Genomic DNA, 21,460 nt, shown 5'->3' with positions numbered 1-21,460 from the left:
TCCCAGTATTTCCAAGTCTTGCACACTGCCTGGCACATAGTAAGTACCGAATAAATATTTGCTGAAAAATGGAAAGAAAAATTAATTTCCATCTACAATGCCCCACAGGACAGAAAGAAGTTGTAGGAGTGGTACATTTCTACTTTTCATTTAAAATACAAAACGAAAAATCACTTTTGAATGGACTGCTTCATGATAAGTAAATTGTCTACCACCCAAGTGACAGCAATAATAAGCAATCACAAGGCTAACATTAACGGTTCTAAATCCTTTGCCTGTGAGTGTCAAATTAAACGTAATGCTTAAGCAAGATATTATTATATCTATTTTACACATAAGAAAACTGAGGACCAGAGTAGCTTGCACATAGTGAGTCTTGGACTCAAAATCAGATCTAACACTATAGAGTTCACACTCCACTATTTCTGGGAGAATGTTTTTAGAAGGGATGCCTACACTAAGACTAACTCAGAGAATCATTCTTCTATGATCATTAATTCTATGTGTGTCCTTTTGTGTATTAACCTAAAGAATGGGAAAGCTGTTTTAAAAAAATAGAAAGAGGTCTATAATGTGGAGTATTTATCAAATATATATTTGAGTGCAACTGTATGCCAAGCACTATTTTAGACGTTAAAAATACAGCAGGAAAAAGGACAAACAAAACCCCCCACCCTCATAGAGCTTGTGTTCTGGTGAGCAAACAAAGACATCACACAAAATAATTAAGAAACATTATTTATCATGTTAGCACATGTCTCCATGTGCTATGGAGAAAAATAAAGCACAGACGGGATATCTGAGGATGGCTGCATTTTAAATATGGCAATGTTTGAAGGCCAAAGTAAGAAATAAAGATACTAAGTATAGACCTGAAAAAGAAGCAAGTCATGAACATATTTAGGGGAAACTATACCAAGCAGAAAAGTAAGTGCAAGGTCTCTGAGTCAGGAGCACATAAGGTGTTTTTTGAGATCAGCAAGGACAGTATGGCTACAGTGGGATAAGCAAGGGGTGAGAAGTAGGAGATGAGGAGACAGAGATAGCAAAGACCAAATCCAGAGGGCTTTGTAAGCCACTGTAGGGACTTTGGCTTTTACTGAGAGAGATAGGAGTCACTGGACAGTTTTGAGCAGAGGAGTGATTTGACTTACATTTTAACAGGATCACTGTGTTAAAAATAGACTATTCAGGAGCAAGGGCAGAAAGTAGGATACCAATTAGGAGACTACTGCCAAAATACAACCAAAAAGATAAAGGTGGTCTGAACCAGGGTGACAGCAATGGAGGTGATGAAAAGTGGTCAGTCAGTCTAGCTAGAATTCAGAGTTAAAGCCTATCAGAATTGCTAATGGATGGAAAGATGTAAGAGTCAAGGTACTAAGGCTGAATCCCCAATGCCTTGTGTACATGCATGCACTCAATATATTTAGAGCAGTGAACGACTATGACTAGCATTTTCCCAGCTAGACTGTAAATTCCCGTAAACCAGCATCTGTGACAGAATCCTAATCTTTCCACCTCAATTTAAAAACAGCAGTAACTTTTTTGGCTAAAAATTGAGCATTTAACATGTGTTGGCTAGGCTTGCACTATACTAAATGCTTTGCACTCACTGAGTCATTAAATCCTCACAACATCCAAGAGGTCTGCCTTTTACAGACCAAAAAATTGAGGCTCAGAAGTAGTTACCTGCCCTAAGATACACAATTGAGAATCAAACTGCAGACATTTTGAATCCAAAGTCTGTTTTTAACCATTTTACTATCCTTGACTTTGCAAATAATGAAGCAGAGAGCCCCTGACTCATCATCGTGTTACCTTGGGCAAGTTACTTCCCTTCTCTGGCATTCCAACTTCTCATTTGGAAACAACATGAGTACGCACTTCCCAAGTTGTGATGAGACTACATGAGATTCCATCTTGCATAGTGTCCACTCAGTAACTACCAATGCAGTTAACTTTGAGTGCTTACTTAGTGCCACGTACTGTTCTAAACCATGCACGGAGACTATCCCATTTCATACAACTCTATGAGGCAGATCATGCGGCTAACTTATTTTATAGATGAGAAACTGAGATGCAGAGAGCTTAAGTAACTTGCTCTAGGTCACACATAACGAATACCTGGCAGACTGCAAGTTTGCACCCAGAGTCTAACTTCAGAACTTAAACGCTCTAAACTCCCATAGAGAGACGAGTGATTTTCTTGCCCCTTTCACTAAAGAGGAAACTACGGCCCCGAAGAAGAGCGATTTGGCCAAAAGCTCACACAAAGTAAGGGGCGGCGCGGGGACCAGATCTTAGGCCGCCTGGTCCGGAAGCCCGCACGGGTCAAATGAATGAGTGAAGCCAGGCCTAGGGTTAAGCGCGGTCACGGTCCCCCCGGCTGTGCCTCGGGAGGACCCGTAGCTCCGCGTGGCACCTACACCCCAACCAACCCCCTCCTCTAGCAGCGGGCACTCCCACCAGCTGGCAGCCCTCCGTCAAACCCTCGACCCCGAAAGAGCCCGAGCCCGAGCCCATGCCCCTGCCCCGGCCCTTCAGCGGAAGGGGATCCAGTCTAGCCCGAGCCCGAGTGGCGGGCACTAGCCTCCCGCGGGCAACGGCCCGCTCCCCAAGTCGTGCCGGCCACGGTGGCCCGTTGTTGAGCCGTGCGCAACTCCTCACCCGGCAGCGCCATTCCTCCGAGCAGGTCCCTGCAGAGCCCGAGCCGCAAGCTGACTTCCGCTCGGGAAAGTGGCTCCAAAAGCGCGCCGGAGAGGACGCCAGGGACTCGCGGCAGGCTCCGCGTGCCACGATGGGATCTAGGCACAGGTCAGTCCCTGCGGTCCCGCTGGGCCTGGCCGACCTCACCAGCCACGGCCGAGATTCCGGTCCTCGCGCGCACAGGGCCTCACGGTTCTCGCGTACAGACCGGCCTTCCCCCCCTCGCGCCCTGGCCCTGGTGGAACAGACCGTCTCTCAACGGTCCCATTCCAGGAGCTTCCGGGACGCGGTTGGACTAGGCCTCGGGGGTGGGCCCGAGACGGGGCCGCCTCTGATTGGCCAATCGCGATGATTGGCCGATCGCGCTGTCACTCAGTCGTCTCTCCGCAGCCCGGCCAATTTTAAAGGTGCTGGAAGGGTCCGGTGGGGAGGAGAGAGCAATATTCGAAGGGAATTTTTTCGAAAGTTATGACAATTTCGTCCAAAAATTATCACTTCGGTTGTTAATAACTGAGGAGGATATTAAGATTTAACGGCCTCAAACATGGAACTGACTCATCTAAGAACACGGTACTAATAACCAGTTCCAATTATTGTGATTTTACAATATAACCCAACATTGTCCTAAATGCTCTGCATACATTATTTCGTTTACTCCTTATCACCATTCTGTGATTTGAACCCAGGCAGTCTGACTCCAGAATTTGTGCTTTTAACTACTATAAACATGTAAATAAAGTATGCCCAATATGGTTACTTGTTATTATCGTTATTATTGGCCCAAATATTATCTCAAATTGGGGAGTTCTTTCTAGACCGTGTTGTTCAGTATGGTAGCCACTAGCCTCGTGTGGATATTTATATTAATTAAAATTAAATAAAATTTAAAATTTAGTTCCTTAGTTGTACTAGCCACATTTCAAGTGCTCAGTGCCACAGGTAGCTAGTAGATATTGTATTGGACAGAACAAAATTATAGAACATCTCCATTATCATAGAAAGTTCTATTGGGCAGTGCTGATCTAGAATATATAAAGAGCACTTCCAATTCAGTAATAAGACAGACCACTAGTGGTGTGATGGCCCCAGCACAATTGAGAGAGTCAATTGTTAAATTTTCAGGAATTTTTCAAACTGATTAAATACAGCTATTTAGAAAATTAAATTATATGAACTAAAATGACATAAAGTATACTGAAAACAAAACTCATCATTTGCTAATTCTTTTACTACATTTTACCATTGTCTGTGCTTTTGTGGTTGCTTATATCTATTGTCCCTGTTTGGGGAAATATTATATGGTGGTATGCTATTGCACATCTCTTCCTAAAGCAAACTTGGTAGCTTGGTTTTGGCCATGACAAGAGTATTTACACCATAGGGTCAGCAAATGTTACAAACCAGAGCTTGATTTATTGTTTTGTCAATTGCTTAAAATTAAAGATTGCAGAAATGTTAATAGAGATTAAACTTTAAAGTGTGTCATCTCTGTAGATTTTACATTTCGTGAATGGCACAAAAACTTGAGGAAATCTTCTAGCATTTGAAAACTATTGCCTGATTCAGAAAAGAAGTCACTTCTGAAGTTTCAACATATGTCTTTGTTGCTTTGATTACTCTTATGATGTAAAAGAAAATATCAACCATCATTCAGTATCTACACTTAGAGAACCTGTTGTTAAACATTTACCAGCATACCACTGCAAACAACCCAATTAAAAACATGGACACGCTTGCTGGTTAGTGCAGTTGGTTAGAGCACCACCTTGTAACACCAAAGTCAAGGTGGTGTTTGACCAAAGTCAAAGTCAGATTCTCATCCCAGCCAGCTGACAAAAATAAAAATAAAAACAGAGGCAAAAGATTTGAATGGGCACTTAATCAAAGAAGATATACATCATTGCAAATTAAACCACAGTGAGATGAGGCTACACATCCACCACAATGGTTAATATGAAAATCAACAGTACCAAATGTTGACAAGGATGTGGAGCAACTGGAACTCTTATATACTGCTGGTGGAAATGTAAAGTGGTACAACCATTTTGGAAACAGATTGGCAGCTTCTTGAAAAGTAAATTATACAATCTACCATACAACCCAACCATTCTGCTCCTAGAGGGTTTGTTTGTTTTTAGTTAAACGGTTTTTTTTATTAAAGAAATTTATGCACACAAGAAAAAGTTCAAACTTCACTGGTTTGTTTTTTTTTTCCCAAAATTGTTTTATTTAATATTGACTAAATAAAAGCATAATATTTATTTAAAAGTATAAGGAAGAAAGAATAATGACACAATGAAATTGTGTCTGCCATCCTGTTAAAGAAAGAATATAATCATAACTTTGAAGTCCTCTTCCTGGTCCTACCCATTTCATTTCCTTCTCTCCCCTCTGAGAGATACCTATCCTGTGGATTATATCGTTTACTTGCTCTTCTTCATAGTTTTACCACGTGTGTTTATAACTTCAAGCAGTATTTGTTTAGTTTTTCATCTTCTTAACTTTATATTAATGGAATTTATTTCATATTTTTTCTGTGGCTTTCTTTTTTCCCTCAACATCGTGAGACTTATCTATTTTATTGTATATAGCTAGAACTCATTCGTTTTCATTGCTAAATAGTACTGCATTGAATGAATATACCACAGTTTACCCATTCTACTGTTGATAGGCCATTGGTGTCCCCAGTTTTTCACTATGAAGACTACTGCTATGAAGATTCTTCTACACATTACTGGTGCATGTATGTAACAGTTTCACTGGAATACATTTCTAGGAGTAGAATAATAAGTCATAGTATATGCACAACTTCAACTTTACTATGTAAGGCCAAATTATTTCCAAAGTGTTTGTACCAATTTACTCTACCAAATGCAATTTATAAGACTTCTATTTGCTGCATGTCTTTGTCAACATTTAATATTCATGCCAATATAAAAAGAATTCAAGCAATATGGAAGATGTTTTTTTAATTTTGTATTCCCTATATAAATATGACTGGTAAGGGTATCTTAACCCTTGACTTGGTGTTGTCAGCACCACACTCTGCGAAGTAAGCTAACTGGCCATCTCTATATAGGGATCCGAACTCATGGCCTTGGTGTTATCAGCAGCACACTCTCCCAATTGAGCCATGGGCCAGCCCTAATATAGAAGTTTTAAAACTAAATTTTTCTTTCACCAATTCCACTCCATAGATGTTTGGTTTGAATTCCATACGTTTCTATGTGTATCACAACATTTGTGTGTGTGTGTGTGTGTGTGTGTGTGTGTGATGTGTGTGTACACACAAATCACATTTGTGAAAATATTTTGTTTTAATAAAAATGGGATCATATCATAACCACTGTTCAGCAACTTGCTTTTTCATTCATTAATCTATGCTAAACATTCAGTAAATAAAGATCTAGTCAGTCATTTACTCTACCAGTATTTATTGAGCATTACCATGTACCAGGCACTGTTCTAGACTCTTGGGCTGCGTTCATAAACAAAGTAGGCAAAGATCCTTGGAAGAAAATAGATAATAAACAATGAAAATCAGAAGTAACTGTATGATATATTATAAGGTGTTATGTGCTGTGAAAAAAAGAAAAAGTAGGAAAGCATAAGGGGGGGTTGAGGAACGGTGGGGGGGATCTGCCTCAATCTGTTTTTAACAGCAGCATAGTATTTCTTAACTATCCATTCCTCCCCATGAGCTAGTAATATGCTAAGTGCTGGGGATACAACTATGACCATGTAAACAACATTTCTCCTCTAATGGAGCTTACAGCCAGATAGAAAACAGTCAACTAAGCACAAATGAAGGATATAATTGTAGGTGATCGTTAAATACTATGAAAAAAAGAAAGTAACTGTGGGGTTAGAATGGGGAGAGGCTACTTAATCTAGATTGGTAGTCAATAAATGTCTCTCTGAGAAGGTGACATTTAGGCTTTTAATTGAATGATGAGACAAAAGCAGTCCTAAAAATCTATAATTTTTCTAATCCCCTCTTCATTCCTAGGATCTGTGGTCAGGAAAAAATAGTGATCCCTTGTGCTTCTGACAGTGATTCGGGAAGTGTGGATTTGCAGCTGAGCAACTTAGATGATATTAAAAAAGGCCCAAGTAGCATTGAACTTACAGGTAAAAAGAGGAAATGATTAAAGAAAAATGGGGGGAAGGGGAAGCAGGGAGAAGAGAATCTCTTTTCAAGTCAAGCCAGTAGATATTGATTGAGTACTTACTAGGTGACCAGCCCTTGACTAGACTTTAACAGTGAATTTGATCCTTGACATTGAGACTTTGGAATACAGTTGGCAAAATAAGATAAGTTACATTAATCTAGGTGTATAGGAAACCAAACTAAACAGACAATCCTGCACACTCTGCAGCAGAGTGTGAGTGCTAGAGGGATTCTGAGAAGGGAAAAATAGGTGTGGCTGACATAGAGTGGAAAGACTTCATGCAGAAGGTGGGATCTGGATCAGGTTGCAGAATAACTGTCTTTTATTTATTCTACAAGCATTTATTGAATACCAAGTGCTGGGCTTACAAGGTGAACATGACTGACTTGGTCCCTGCCTTCATAGAATTTACGTTATGGTGCATAAAAGCAACCTGAAAAAGTAGACAGTAACTAAAGTAATTACACATTTTAGTAAGCTATAGAAGAATTAAACAAGAGGCTGAGACAAAGACTAAGGAAGATGGGAACCTACTTTAAACTATGGTTGTCAGAGAACACCTGTATTAGGTGATACTATATAACCCTAAAAGAGGCTTCACAGATATGAAAGAGTAACCCATGTGAGAAGAGGGAAGAGCATTCCAGATAGATGGAACAGCATGTGCATGTGACAGGAAAGACCTGTGTGTTAGAGGAACTACATTCTTTCATTCATACATTCATTCAGCAAATATTTATTGAAGCCTTACTGTGCTCTAAGGCTGATCTAGCTGCTGGAGATATAGCAGTGAACAGACAGACACAGTGTATTTATAGATAAAAGTAATTGGAACTCAGTATAATCCGTGTGATGGGGCAGAGTGGATATTAGTGGCTAGGAGGAGACTTTGCCAAAATAGGCAAAGAGAAGATTCAGGAAAGGCATCCTGGGGCTGAGACCTGAAAGATGAGTAGGGGTTAGCAAGGCAAAGAGAGGTAAGGGAAGGGGAGAAGAAGGAGAAAAACACAGGCAGAAAAACAGCCTGTGCGAAGATCAGAGGTGAATGAGAACATGTTTCAATTATCGCAATTAGTAGATGATGAGAATGTGGAAGGGCATTGGAGGAGTTTGCAGAAGAGGTATTCAGGAGACCAAAAAGTAGAGTGGTAGAAATCCTCAGATAATAGAGGTGTTAAAGAGGAAATAAGAAGGCTATTAGCCAAATAGAAAGGGATTTTATGTTAGAAAATAGAAGAAGTAAGGGTAAAGATACATGAAGAGGAAAATGATGTGACTGTATTTATTGTCACTCGGGGAACAAAGAAATAATATTTGGGGACACTTCCTTGATGTTAGCTCTGCTTTTTTTTTTTTTTTTTTTTTTTCTTTTTGCGGCTGGCTGGTATGGGGATCCAAACACACGACCTTGGGGTTATAAGGCTGTGCTCTAACCAACTGAGCAAACCAGCCAGCCCCAGTACTATCTCTGTAAATTGAGGTAGATTCTATTATCCCTATTTGGAAAAGAAGAAGTAGGCTCAGAGAAACTAAGGTCACATAGGGTCGGAATGCTAGAAAGAGGCAGAGCCAGGATCTGAGCCTAGACAGACCAATTCTGGAGCCTGTGGTCTTAATCCAAGCATGTCCCCAGGTTGAGAAGGAAATCCTCCAGCATTCACTGCAGCCTGGTCTGGTGGGAAGAGATGAGTATCAACAAGGGGCTACTACTATACTTTAAACTCTTGTCATAACAGAGTCATAGACTTTTGAGTCTGAATCATAATACCTATCATTTATGTGCTTACTATGTGAAAGTACTGGGATGAGTTATTTGCATATATTACCTCATTTAGTCCTTACAATAACCCCATTTTACAGATGAGTAAACCCAAGGTTCCCAGAGGCAAACTATCTTAATAAAGGTCATACAACTAATAAGTGGTAGAGCCAGGATTCAAGGTAATCTCAAATATATTTGAAGTTCACACTCTTCCCGTCAGGCAGCGCAAGTTTGTGGGGAACCTGGTGTGAAACCATTTGCAGACAACTTGCTTCTGGGTCGGGTTTCATACGTAGCAGAGCAGTTCCCTCTCCCTGTGATCAACACAAGGGTTTGTAACAACAAGGAAAAAAATTTTTTTTTAATTTCATACGACTCTGCTATAAAAAAGAATGAAATACTACCATTTGCAGCAACATGGATGGACTTAGAGAAAATTATATTAAGTGAAACAAGTCAGGCACAGAAAGAGAAATACCACATGTTCGCACTTATTTGTGGGAGTTAAAAATAAATAAATAAACAAATATACAAATAAATAAGTGGTAAGGAGGGGAAAAAGATACAACAATCACAATTCCTTGAATTTATTAAGACAAGTGAACAGATATGATATAGATGGGGGAGAGGGGAGGGGTTAAGGGGGAAAGTAGAACTGGTAAAGGGACATGAAAATCAACTACATTGTATATTGATAAGTTAAAATTTTTAAATTTTTTAAATAAATAAATATTTTTTAAAATGTTTTCAAGAATAAAATTAAAAAGTAAAAATAAAAATTTCATTAAAAAAATAGAGAAAAATTAAGTCCATGCTCTTAACCATTCTGCTATATAGCTCACTCCCAAAGGTTTTTGTATCTTAGGAGGCCCTTAGAGAATATTGAATTTGTAATTGAGAAAAGAGATTCAGAGAAGGAAAGGGATTTGGTCAAGACCACAGAGCAAAGTAGTAAGAACAGGAACTGTCTGTCCTGATGTCCAGTGGTTCTCTCCTCACTAAACGGTATCACTTTACACAGTACAGAGGCTTCATCTGGTGTCTTTCTTCAATATTAGAGTTGGACATCTCTGACATCCCTGGACTTTCTCAGGAGTCCTTCACAGATAACTTCAGACACCTCACCCACCAGGCGCCCCTGGGCGAGGCTGTCACTGACAAGCTGATCAAATCCATCGAGGAGGTTTTTAATGGTGAACTAAAGGTATGCACTAGCAATCTTTATGAGCTATCCAACTTATTACTCCATTTTATCAAATGTTTTAAATATATTGCTTAAACATTTTTTATGCAGATAATTTTACATGTAGATTATAAAACTTATTTATATTTATACTTTTATATTTATTTTATATTTATATTTAAAATAAATAGGTTTGTATATTTATATTTATAAAAATTGTGAAATTCATATTAAAACAAAGAAAACCATAATAAAAATTAGAAGTTCATCTTCCCTAATCCCACTCGCCTGAGATAACTCCTGTTAACATTTTGGTATATATATCTGCAGACTTTTCTTGTTTTGTCCATACAAATACATGTAATTATAGGGAAAAAACATCATATTTGGTAGGAGGAAAATTTTTTCTAAGTAAATAACTAGATCTACATTACCCTTCTTAATGGCTGTATAGTATTCCACCGTTTAGGTGAAACATTCATTCCTTCATTCACCCTATTAGAATATATAACAGAAGAACTTGTCTTAACCTAGGGTAAGGAAAGGCATCTCTGAGGAAGTAACCCTGAACCTCAATCTGAGGTATGAAGAGGAGAAACAAGAAGTTAGAATTGGGGGGAGCGTTCCAGAAATAGGAAATTATATGCTTTCCAACCTTGTGGCAGAAAAGAGCACAGCATATTTGAGGAACTCCAAGAACCCTGGTGTGTTTAAATCATGGAGACAAAGGGGGAGAGTAGTACAAGGTAAAGCTGAGGAGATGGGCAGGGCAGACCATGCTGGTCCTTTTGAAAACAAGGATAAGAATTTTGATTTAGCCTAAGAACATTAAAACTAATAAAGAGTACATAAAGAAATTAATATCCTAATTTACTTAACCAGTATCTGATTGTTAGCCGTTTAAGTTCTTTCCAATTTTGTTTTTATAGTTTTCTGACAAGTATCCTTGTATGTGGGTTTCTTTGTACCCCTCAGATGATTTCTCTAGGGTAAATTCCTAGATGTGGCATTGCTGAATCAAAGGGCATGTACCCTTTCTAGGCTTTTAATAGATACTGTTAAATTATGCTCCAAGAATGTTCGGCCAATTTATACTCTCACCAGTGAAATATATTTAATGCTAGTTGCTTACAAATATTCAAAGTCAGTATTACTTTTTTTGTTTTTAATCTTTACCAATCTTATTGACAAAAAAGTGTATCCATTTGTCCTACCTCTGTATCTTAACATCTCTCATCCTACAATGTAATAGCTTGCTTGGCCTGGACCTTAATAAGAAGGAATTATTACAGTAATCTCTCTCTAGTTATGCACCCAGTGATTTCACCTCCTATATGGCTTTTAAATCCCATTCAGCCAATCAACAAGTAATGAATGAGCACCTACTGATTTATAAGGCATGGTGCTAGACACTGGGAAGAAGTTGGAGTAGTAAGATTAAAAGTCTATTTACAGGTAAACAAACTAGGGCACATCCATAAAATGGAATACCACTCAACAATAAAAGAAATGAACTGTTGACACCCATGACAACTGAGATGAATCTCAAAGGCATTATGCTGAGTGAAAGAAGCCAGTCACAAAGGGTTACATACTGTATGATTCCAGTTATGGGGCATTCTCGAAAAGAGAAAACTTTAGTGATGGAGAACAGATCTGTAGTTTCTGGGAATAAGGGATGGGGAGAAGGTATGACAATAAAGGAATAACAGAAGGGAAATTTTGGGGTGGTGGAACTATTCTGTATCCTGATTGTGGTGGTTGTTACATGTATATTTGCATGCATGTGTTTGAACTCATAGAACTATACACTCCCCACAAAAAAAGTCAATTTTACTGTATGATACTTTAAAAATATTATAACATCACTTTGAACTCCATAAATATATACAACTATAATTTGTCGATTTACAATTAAAAAAAAAAAAGCCACAGAATCTCCAATAGAAAAGAGTATGAGGGAGGCTTCTGGCATGCTGGTAATAATTTTTTCTTCCTGGGTACATGAGTATTTTTGGTTTGTGAAAATTCACCAATCTGTACATTTTCTGTATGTAGAATGCCAGTTTAAATAAAAACAACAAAACACCTAAAGCCAGCATGTTGGTCTTCACTTTTGACTTGGAATATTCTTTATACTTCATGTCAGCAAGGTTTTATAAAAGAGTTATTTGTAATTAATAAAGGCCTTGGATTGCTGTCGTGAATTGAAACAAAAAGTTTATTCCTTACCTTGACCTGAATCCACAACCAGTCAGGGAAATAGAAGGATAAGAAGCTAATTATGTCAGAGTATCACAAATGCCACAACAGCAATATACTCTGGTGGTTTATGTATGCACTTAGGAAGGATACCTGACCCTCCTTCAGGAGAAAATACGTGATCCAAATCTTAAAATATATATATAGATTTTAATCAGTAAGCAAGAAGAAAAAGTGTGAAGAAGTCAGAGGTCTCAAAGGCCCCGGAACAAGAAAGGGCAGCCTAAAAGTTAGTTTGGCTAGTGCTCAGTATGCCACAGAGCAAGGCAAGAGACAATTTGAAGCTGGAGTCACATTGGGAAGGGTCTTGACCTCCATGGGTGCTATTAAAAAATTGTGGATCAAATTTGCATTTGAGAAAGATGAATCTGGAGATAGCTGGGGGAACCTGTTGGAGGGGAGCAAAACTGGAGCAGAGAATATTGTATCCAGTGTTTGGGTGATTGTACTAATCTGCATGCGAGATAATGAGTCCATGAAGTCACCTTCTTGCTATGTACTGTACTTGTTCTCCAGGGAGCTTGTACCAGTTTACACCATCTATAAGCAGGGGGGGAAAGACTGGAAGAAATTTTCTCAAAGTTGTGGAATTATTGGTGTCTTTTATTTTCTTTTTTATGCTTTTTCAAAGTTTCCATGATAAATAGATATTGCTTTTATAATCAGAAAAAGAAAATGTTAACACAAACAGATTTTATTCTTCAAATTAGAACTTGCATTTTTAATGAGAAACCTGAAAGGTTAAAAATGGTGAATCTTTAATGACATCAAGAGAACTAGAACAACATCAGAAGTCACCTTTAGGAAGCTTAATAAGGCAGCACTATACAGGGTGGACAGGTGGGGAGAATGCTTAGTAATCAAGCTGAGAGGGGAAATGAGGTCCCAAACCAAGGCAGGACCAGTGGACAAGATATTTCACTGAAATCCCTCTGTAATTTATTCATTACATATAATAAAATACTCATATTGGAGTGAATGAGATGTCAGATGTTTACAACATTCCAAGAAACTTCAAAAGCCATCTATAATTATTAAATAAGATTATAATATATAATTGTGTTTTTATCATTTTTCCACAAATTCAGGATGAACTTGAAAAGCTGACATTCCTAAGATCTTTATCTTCTCTCAGCCGAACTCTACCTTATTATGAAACCACAGAATCATTCATTCGCAGCCACATAGCAGACATTGTGTATATCCTAAATGTAAGTATTGTGACCTTACCACAAATTATTGGGACCACATAAATTCAGTACTTGGCTAGCACACTTTTTAGTGGCTTCACATATGTTATCAATTCCTTTAACCTCTTTTCACATTAGAATCTCTGCATGGAGGAAAAATACTCAGGGTTAGCCCACAAATATAATCGCCGTTGAAAACCAATAAAAAGAAGAGTAAAAAGGAGAGGAACAGCATTTAAATTTCTCAGCAAAGCAAAAGCTTCATTCTTACTACTCAAGCAGTAGTTTTGAGGAGACTCTGGAATCAAACATATTGGTTCAAATGCCAGCTCTGCCTCTTTATAGCTGTGTGACTTTGGGAAATTACTTAACTTCTCAATGCCTCAGTCTCCTCATCTATAAAATAAGAATAGCTGTATCTACTTTATAGATCTATTGTGAGCATTAAATAAGAAATAAATGTAAGCCATGTAACAAGATACCTAACACATATTATACATTCAAGAAACATGATTGTATTATTGTTATTATAGTACTTTGTCCTATTTGGACTTTAGCCACACACTGCCACCAACTCATCTATTCATTTCCTTATTAAGTGCCTGACAGTTCCAGGCACTGTCCTGGGGATTGGGGCTACAAAGACAAAGAAGACATAACCCTATTCCTACAACCAAGCAAGGTATAATCAAGTAACACAGGGACTGTGACAAAAGTTTAAATGGTTATATTGGGGACACAGAGGAATGAGAGAGTGGTCAATTCCATGTCAAAGGATCCAGAAGGGTTTTCTTTACAAAGGATGTGATGCACTTAAGCAGGTACTCAACTTCTTGGTGCTTTAGTTTTCTCATCTGTGAAATGCTCCCTGCAGTTTCTGTAAAGCTCTAAAATTCTGAATAAGAGATTTTTTATATGTTCCAGGAAGATGAGCAGGCTTTTTTAATACCACAGAACTGTAAGGCTGATTAAGTAGATTGATAATTAGTTTTTAAACTGAAGGCTAGTCAACTAACAGTGGTTATATGATAGACAGTTACCAGTGATCTTCTATATCTAGTACACTATAGTACTTTTTTTTTTTTTTTTAAAGATGACCGGTAAGGGGATCTCAACCCTTGGATTGGTGTTGTCAACACCACGCTCAGCTAGTGAGCCAACTGGCCATCCCTATATAGGATCCGAACCCGTGGCCTTGGTGTTATCAGCACTGCACTCTCCCGAGTAAGCCATGGGCCGGCCCTACACTACAGTACTTTGATAAAGTATACAAACTTCCTGGAAACTTTACTTCTTGCACTCCAAGAGATTACTGTCCATCTGAAAGTGACCCCATCGAAAAAGTAAGTAGGTTGAGAACCATTTTAAATAATACATTAAGAAGAACATAATGATAATCCAGATTTAAGAATGAATGCAGCTTTTTACTTGGCTGTACTCCTTGGAAGGGCTAGAGGCAGCCATAGGACCCAGCCAAGGTAGCATGTTTCCAAAGCTCCACTTCCACCAGAATTGGCAGCAATGGGTTGCCACAAGGTTCGGCCAGTCAGCTCAGAAAATGCACAAATGCAAAAGCACACTGAATTGCCCATGCTCTGCATCTGAATCTGTCCAGCCAGTAGTAAAATGCCTACATCAGATATGCCTACAAAAGATGCTCCATTATCGTGATTAGGGAAAAACAAATTAAAACCACAATAATTAAAGTATGGGCTGTCAAGGGCCTCATCCTTGAAGTGTTAAAGGTAGCTAGTATCCATGAGAAAATTGCAAGCATCACTGTAGCAGTATACAAAGTCTCTGCAGGCCCATGTGCCAGGGTTGAAAAAGCACTGCTCCCAACAACCAAGAGGCGAGGTGCCCAGAAGGGAAAGCCATTCTGCTGATGGACCTACAAGGAGAGGAAAGCCAGGGTCATTATTGAGAAAGAAAACTTGAAGGCATTTGCCAGTTTTCTTGTGACCCACACCAATACATGGCTTTTCAGTATCCAAATAAAAAGAGCCAAGGAATCCAAGAATAGAAAATGGAAAGGAAGAGAAAAAAATCTGCTATGATAATTCTCCAAAGAAGATTTATAAATAAGCACATGAAAAGATGCTCCATTATTGTGATTAGGGAAAAGCAAACTAAAACCACAGTAAGATTCAACTACACACTTACTAGGATGGCTAAAATAAAAAAGAAAGGCAATACCAAATGTTGATGAGGATACGCAGCAACTAAAACTCTCATACACTGCTGGTAGGAACGTGAGATGGTGCAACCACTTTGGAAAATGGTTTGGCTTTTTCTTAAAAAGTTAAATATACACTTACCATATGACTCAGCAATTCCAGTCCTAGGTAAAATGAAGCATATATCCACACAAAGAGGTGTGCACAAATGTTCATTGCAGCATCTCTGTATGTATGGGCCAAATACTGGAAGCGACCCAGTGTTCATCAGCAGATGAATGGATAAACAAATCATGGTATATCCATACATATCCTGAATACTACTCAGGAATAAAAAGGAATGAACTATTGATATATGCTACAACTTGGAAGAATCTCAGAATAATTATGTTGAGTGAAAGATACCAGACAAAAAAAGAGGACACACTGCGATTCCATTTATATAAAATTCTAGAAAATGCAAACTAATCCATAGCAACAGCAGATCAATGTTTGCTTGGAGGTAGGAGTGAAGCAGGGAAGAATTACAAAGTAGTACAAGGAAACTTTTGGGAGTGATCAAAATGTTCATAATTTTGATGGTGTCAATGGTTTCATGGATATATACATATGTCAAAAATTATGAGGGAGCACTTCTCTGACTCTGTCAGATGGTGTTTCCCAGGTTGATCCTCACATTTGGCTCGCAATAAACTTCATAAAATTTTTTTTAAAAAATCATCAAACTGTATTTTAAATATGTATAGTTTATTGTGCGTCTATTACCTCAAAATCAAAAAAATTGTAAAAAAAAATCTGTTGAGAACTTTTTTTTTTTTTTTTTTTTTTTTAAAAAGATGACCGGTAAGGGGATCTCAACCCTTGGCTTGGTGTTGTCAGCACCACGCTCAGCCAGTGAGCAAACCGGCCATCCCTACATAGGATCCGAACCCGTGGCCTTGGTGTTATCAGCACTGCACTCTACCGAGTGAGCCACGGGCTGGCCCTTGTTGAGAACTTTAATTTAAAAAAAAAGAGAGTGCTCTGGCAACTGGAATATAAATAAAGTAAAGTGATGATGAGATTCGGGTGAAATTAATCCAGGGAGATCTCCTGATCTAAGCCTTGAAGGATATGATGGGTAGTGTTGAAAGAGGAGAGAAGGGACCACTGTTTGGGGACCTCATATGGTATGCTGGAGATTACTACTTGGCTATGCCAAGGCCAGGGTTTTTTATCCTACAGTATGACAGAGTGGCCAGGGAGGTGATTTTTAGTGACACGGGCTCCAAGATCTGCTATAACAGAATTTTCATGTAACCAGATTTGTCCTTAGTGCCTCGTAATTCTCTGCTAGGTTGGGACTCCATCCTATTTCTGCATCTGGGGTTCTCCACAAAACCCTACCTACCTTTGACAAATCTCTTAGCTTCTCTGAACCTCAGTAGCTCCACCTGTGAAATGGAGATATTACGATCTGTCTGGCGTTTCTTAAGACCTTTGAGACAAAATGTCTTATTTTGTTAAGACTGGTTAAAATTCTTCATGGAGCAAGCAAGAAAAATCAACTCTGGCTCAAGGCTGGCTGGTTAGTACAGTTGGTTAGAGGGTGGTATTGGTAACACCAAGATCCAGGGTTCCATCCCTGTGGGCCAGCCACCACAAAAAAATAAGAAATAAATAATGTTATAACACCAAGGTCAAGGGTTTGGATACCTGTACTGGCCAGCTGCCAAAAAAACAAATAAGTAAATATGAAAAAACAATAAAAGGATGCTGGGACATCTCTCTTAGACTCTAAGGAAGAGATTTTAACAATCAAACCTCCAGAAAAGTAAGTTTCAGGACCCCTCCAGGGATCTCAAAGATAGGGACTGCTCTACTATCACCATGACTCAAATCTCTGCCAGCTCCCAGTCCATGTCTGGCACTCTAAAATTCCAAATTCTGCAAGAGAGAATCTGATTAGCCCAGTCCAGTTCTGTTCTCCACTCCACATCAATCTAGTATGTCTGGAAGCAGGGTCATGAATGAATGACATGACTTCTGGGCATCCCTCCCTGTATGTTGGAGGCATTCCCAGAGAGAAGGGATGATTGTTGTGATCTGAGCAGTCACCCCAGGAGGTTCCCACTATACAGGTACTTTGCAAACAAAAAAATAGCCTCTCACTTCTGAATTCCCCCTAGTGGCTAGCATAACCGTGAACAAATAATAAGCCTTTAATACCTAACTGTTTTAAAAAAGAAAACAAAAGATTATTCTGGAAGAAGTGGGTCATGTAGATTGAAGTCAGAAGAGATTGCAGGCCTGGGGGTTCAGCTAAGAGGCACTGCCTTCACCCGCGTGGAGGTGTATGGCTGCAGGAATGGGGAATCACAGACACCGTGCAGAGCAGAGAGTGGCTATTGCCATAATAGATGGGGCATGTGGAGTGAATAAAAGAGAAAAAAGTCATAAATAATCTTTTACAAAAAAAGAAGAAAAAAAGTAAAAATAAATTTTAAAAAAAAGAATAAATGATCTTTTTTATGAGCCCTAAGAAAGGGCACCATTGACAACTATTAAAGGCTAGGAAGGTGTAACATTTGGAAGGTGTATTAGTCCCTTTCTGTTGTTTATTACAAAATACCTGAAACTGAGTGATTTATAAAGAAAAATGAAATTTATTGGTTACAGATTCTGAGGCTGGGAAGTCCAAAGTCCATTTGGTGGTGGTGACAGTGACCCAGGGATCTCACATTGTGAGATGGTGGAAGCAGAGAGAGAGACACAGACTCTCTTGTCTCTTCTTTTAAAGCCCTGTGCCCCTGGCCACCATTTTTAATCCATTCACTGTGGTCTGCTCCTACACTCTAATCACCTCTTCAAGGCTCCACCTTTCGATTACCAAAATAGGGTTTCCCACCCTCTTAACAGTCACAGTGGGGACCAAATTTCTAATATATAAGACTTGGAGGACACAAGTCAAGCTTCAGTAAGTTTTGGGGGGAAATAATTCAGTCCACTACAGATGAAGAGGATAATGAACTTACTTTTTAACACGAAAATACTGTAAATTTTGGTGGTTACGACTTTTAATGGTGGTGCCTTGAGATAACTAGATGTGGGTGAGGAGAGCCCTGGGAGATCTTCCAAGGCCAAAGACAGAATCTTATGCTTTGTTCCTTCTAGTCTATAAAGCCATAAAGATAACTGAGCTTTTTGAGGAAATAAATAAAGGAAGGAGAGGAGCAGGCCACCAGCAAGATCTGAGTCAGACCAGAGTTGAGTGAGAAGAGAAAAAGTTAGAAAGGGTCAAGAAAGGGAACCTGATAGTATTTATTGAGTGCTTACTGCCTTCTAAGATCCTCGTGAGGTCTTTTTGGTGGCAGATGAGAGAAATCCACTAGAGGCAGCTGAAACAAAAGGGGAGATTTGGTCTAGGGATCACCGAGTGTTCCCTAGAACCCCATGAAAGGAAGAGCAGCCTGCCCCAGAAGGGAATGAATCTAGAAAATACAAAGCTTCCACATACTCAGAAAATTTTCTCTCGATCTCTTCTCTTTGCTCCTTTGTATGCATTTCCATTTCATTCTTTCTCTGTCCCCTTCTCTCTTCCAAAATTGGCTCTCTCTGTTACCTTGTCCACAGGGACCAGTGCTCCCAAATTTTAAAAAACTTTTCCTTTTAGAAGACCAGCCAGACTGAGATTGAAGCTCTTTGTCCCAATTACTAGATTCCTGAGAAAATTTAATTGACCTTGGTGTCTACTCCTGGACAAATAGCTGTGGCCAGTGGGACAGAATTATTTAGCAGAAACATGGCTGTGAGATGCCCGTTCCTATGGGCTGGGGGCAATGCCCAGAGAAGCTGGATAGACAATCCAGTAAGATTTCCACTACAACCATTTACATTTGCTCCTCACATCAACTCACTGAGATATGTCTCATTTCCCCCATACAGATAAGGAAACCCAGGCATAGGGAAGTCAACTAATATACTCAGGGTCCCACAATGAATGAGTGGACTATATAGCTCGTCCCCAGGGACTATCTAGCTCCAAAGCCCTTGTTTTTCCTTCTCCATCCATCTGCACATTTTTCCAGCACAGCAAGGCAGCTTTCCCTCTGCCCATTTGTACTTTGGAAAGTTATTCCAATTTAATTTTTTAATAAGTTAATTTTTTTTTTTATTAGTTGGTGATAGAGCCAGGGTCTGGGTTCTGGCTCCAAAGAGTATACTAGTTTCCCCACTGTGCAGCTGCCCATCCTGTGGTGCCAAAGAGTCGGGCAGGCTGAAGAGCCTGGTGTTCTTGCGGGCCATCCACAGCTCTGATCATCTCTGGCCTAATGAGTTGGTACATTCTCAACTCTCTAGCATTCTTTCCCTTTCATTGCAGGTACTGGTGCAAGAGGAGCCCCTGCATTCTCTGTTCAGCCCTGTGCGCCAGGAGGTCTTTGTCACCATCACTGACCTCAGGTGACACTCACATGCCCCTTACATGTTGTATTAGTTCATTTGTGTTGCTTATAATGGAATACCTGAAACAGGGTGATTTATAAAGAAATAAAGTTCATTTCTTACAGTTTCAGAGTCTGGGAATTCCAAAGTCCAGGGAACGCATCTGGTGAGGGCCTTGTTCTTGGTAGTGGCTCGGAGAGTCCATAGTGACACAGGCTATCACATGGCAAATGGGCTGAGTAAGAGAGCACCAACTTCCTCACTTTCTCTCCTTTTAAAGCCATCAGAGCCACACCCATTACCACCCATTAAACCATCAATGGATTAATCGATTCAGAAAGGTACAATCCTCACAATCTAATCACCTCTTAAAGGCCCCACCTTTCAATTACCACAATAGGATTTCCCATCCTCTTAACACTGTTACAACGGGGATTAAGTTTACAATACATGAACCTTTGGGGGACACATTTAACCCATAGCACATGTTCATACTGTGGTTCCCCATTCAGGGCTAATGTCAGAGCCAACTGACATGTTCCTTTTGTTTGTTTGTTTGTGGCTGGGTGATACAGTGATCTGAACCGTTAGCCTTGATGTTATAACGCTGCAGTCTAACCAACTGAGCTAACTGAACAGCCCATGTTCCATATTTTCAACTTTTGAAAACTAATTAGATAAGGAAGGGGAAGCCAAATGCATGTTTCTGTGTAAAAACTTTGATTTCGTGTATGCTACCATCCATATCTGAAAGTCAGTATTGGAACCTCTTTGAAGTTCAGTTTTGTTTAAAGTATATTCAATGAAAAGTTACTCCCATATATGCTTCATGACAGTAGAGTTGTAAGGTCTAAGAAATTTAAAAGGGCTGCCTGCTGTTTACCTCTCTTGGAGTTTTGTACTGCAGTGATTAAGCTGATTAAAGGTCCTAAGAAGCCCTATAGTTAAAAAGTTTTTAACTTGATTCTACCCACCATTTCCCAAACTAACATTCAGCAGAACACACTTTGGAAAATTGTGGCTTACTATATGAGACTGCAGGAGACTTCCCTCTGTGGCTGAACTGGAGGAAAGCCTGGAAGAATATCACTCCAGTGACTTCTAGGGGGAAACTCTTCCTCTAATCTTTTGTGGTTTATCTAAACAGTCAAGCCATGCCATTTATCTCTTCCATCAGAATGATACACTAATCAGTGTATACTTCCCTTTTTAGTTACTTTGATCCCTGCTTATCAATATCAGATCAAACTCTCTTCCTGGCTTGGTATTCCCAATCTGTCTTTTCTTAGTTACCAAGATGTCCATGTGCTGTTTGGCTCTGAAGATCGAGCTGACTTGTTCAGTCTTATCACCAAAAGTATAATCACTCTGCCCTCTGTAAGGACTCTTATCCACCTACAGGAAGTCATGCCAAGTGGACCCTACAACTCAGAGGTAACTCACACTTTGTTTTGGTAGCTTACTATCCACGGGGTCAGCTGATCTTGACTTCTGAGTATACCTTTGATTTTTTGAAACTAGCCAAAAAACATTTTTTTAAAATGAATAAAATAGGTGGTTAAATAAGATAATAGCTTTTTTTC

General features: G+C 39.2%; 2 protein-coding genes across 4 annotated transcripts in view; one reads left to right on the top strand and one right to left on the bottom strand.

Annotated features, from left to right (window-relative positions):
* RPN2 (ribophorin II) overlaps positions 1-3,007 on the bottom strand; it is a 57,973-nt gene extending 54,966 nt beyond the window's left edge. For both annotated transcript variants that reach the window (XM_063098720.1, XM_063098726.1), the window contains exon 1: positions 2,671-3,007. In XM_063098720.1, coding sequence (XP_062954790.1) covers positions 2,671-2,683 — 13 coding nt within the window. In that variant the 5' untranslated portion in view covers positions 2,684-3,007. The remainder of the gene's footprint in view (positions 1-2,670) is intronic.
* The window catches only part of MROH8 (maestro heat like repeat family member 8), a 51,176-nt gene continuing 32,240 nt past the window's right edge, over positions 2,525-21,460 (top strand). For both annotated transcript variants that reach the window (XM_063098698.1, XM_063098705.1), the window contains exons 1-6: positions 2,525-2,817; positions 6,719-6,840; positions 9,702-9,847; positions 13,177-13,299; positions 19,816-19,895; positions 21,167-21,311. In XM_063098698.1, the coding sequence (XP_062954768.1) occupies positions 2,525-2,817; positions 6,719-6,840; positions 9,702-9,847; positions 13,177-13,299; positions 19,816-19,895; positions 21,167-21,311 (909 nt within the window). The remainder of the gene's footprint in view (positions 2,818-6,718; positions 6,841-9,701; positions 9,848-13,176; positions 13,300-19,815; positions 19,896-21,166; positions 21,312-21,460) is intronic.

Source organism: Cynocephalus volans, chromosome 1, assembly GCF_027409185.1.
Source record: "Cynocephalus volans isolate mCynVol1 chromosome 1, mCynVol1.pri, whole genome shotgun sequence".
In the NCBI taxonomy this organism is placed as follows: domain Eukaryota; kingdom Metazoa; phylum Chordata; class Mammalia; order Dermoptera; family Cynocephalidae; genus Cynocephalus; species Cynocephalus volans.
Note: the sequence above shows the minus strand (reverse complement) of the source record. Positions and strands in the feature narration are given on the sequence as shown.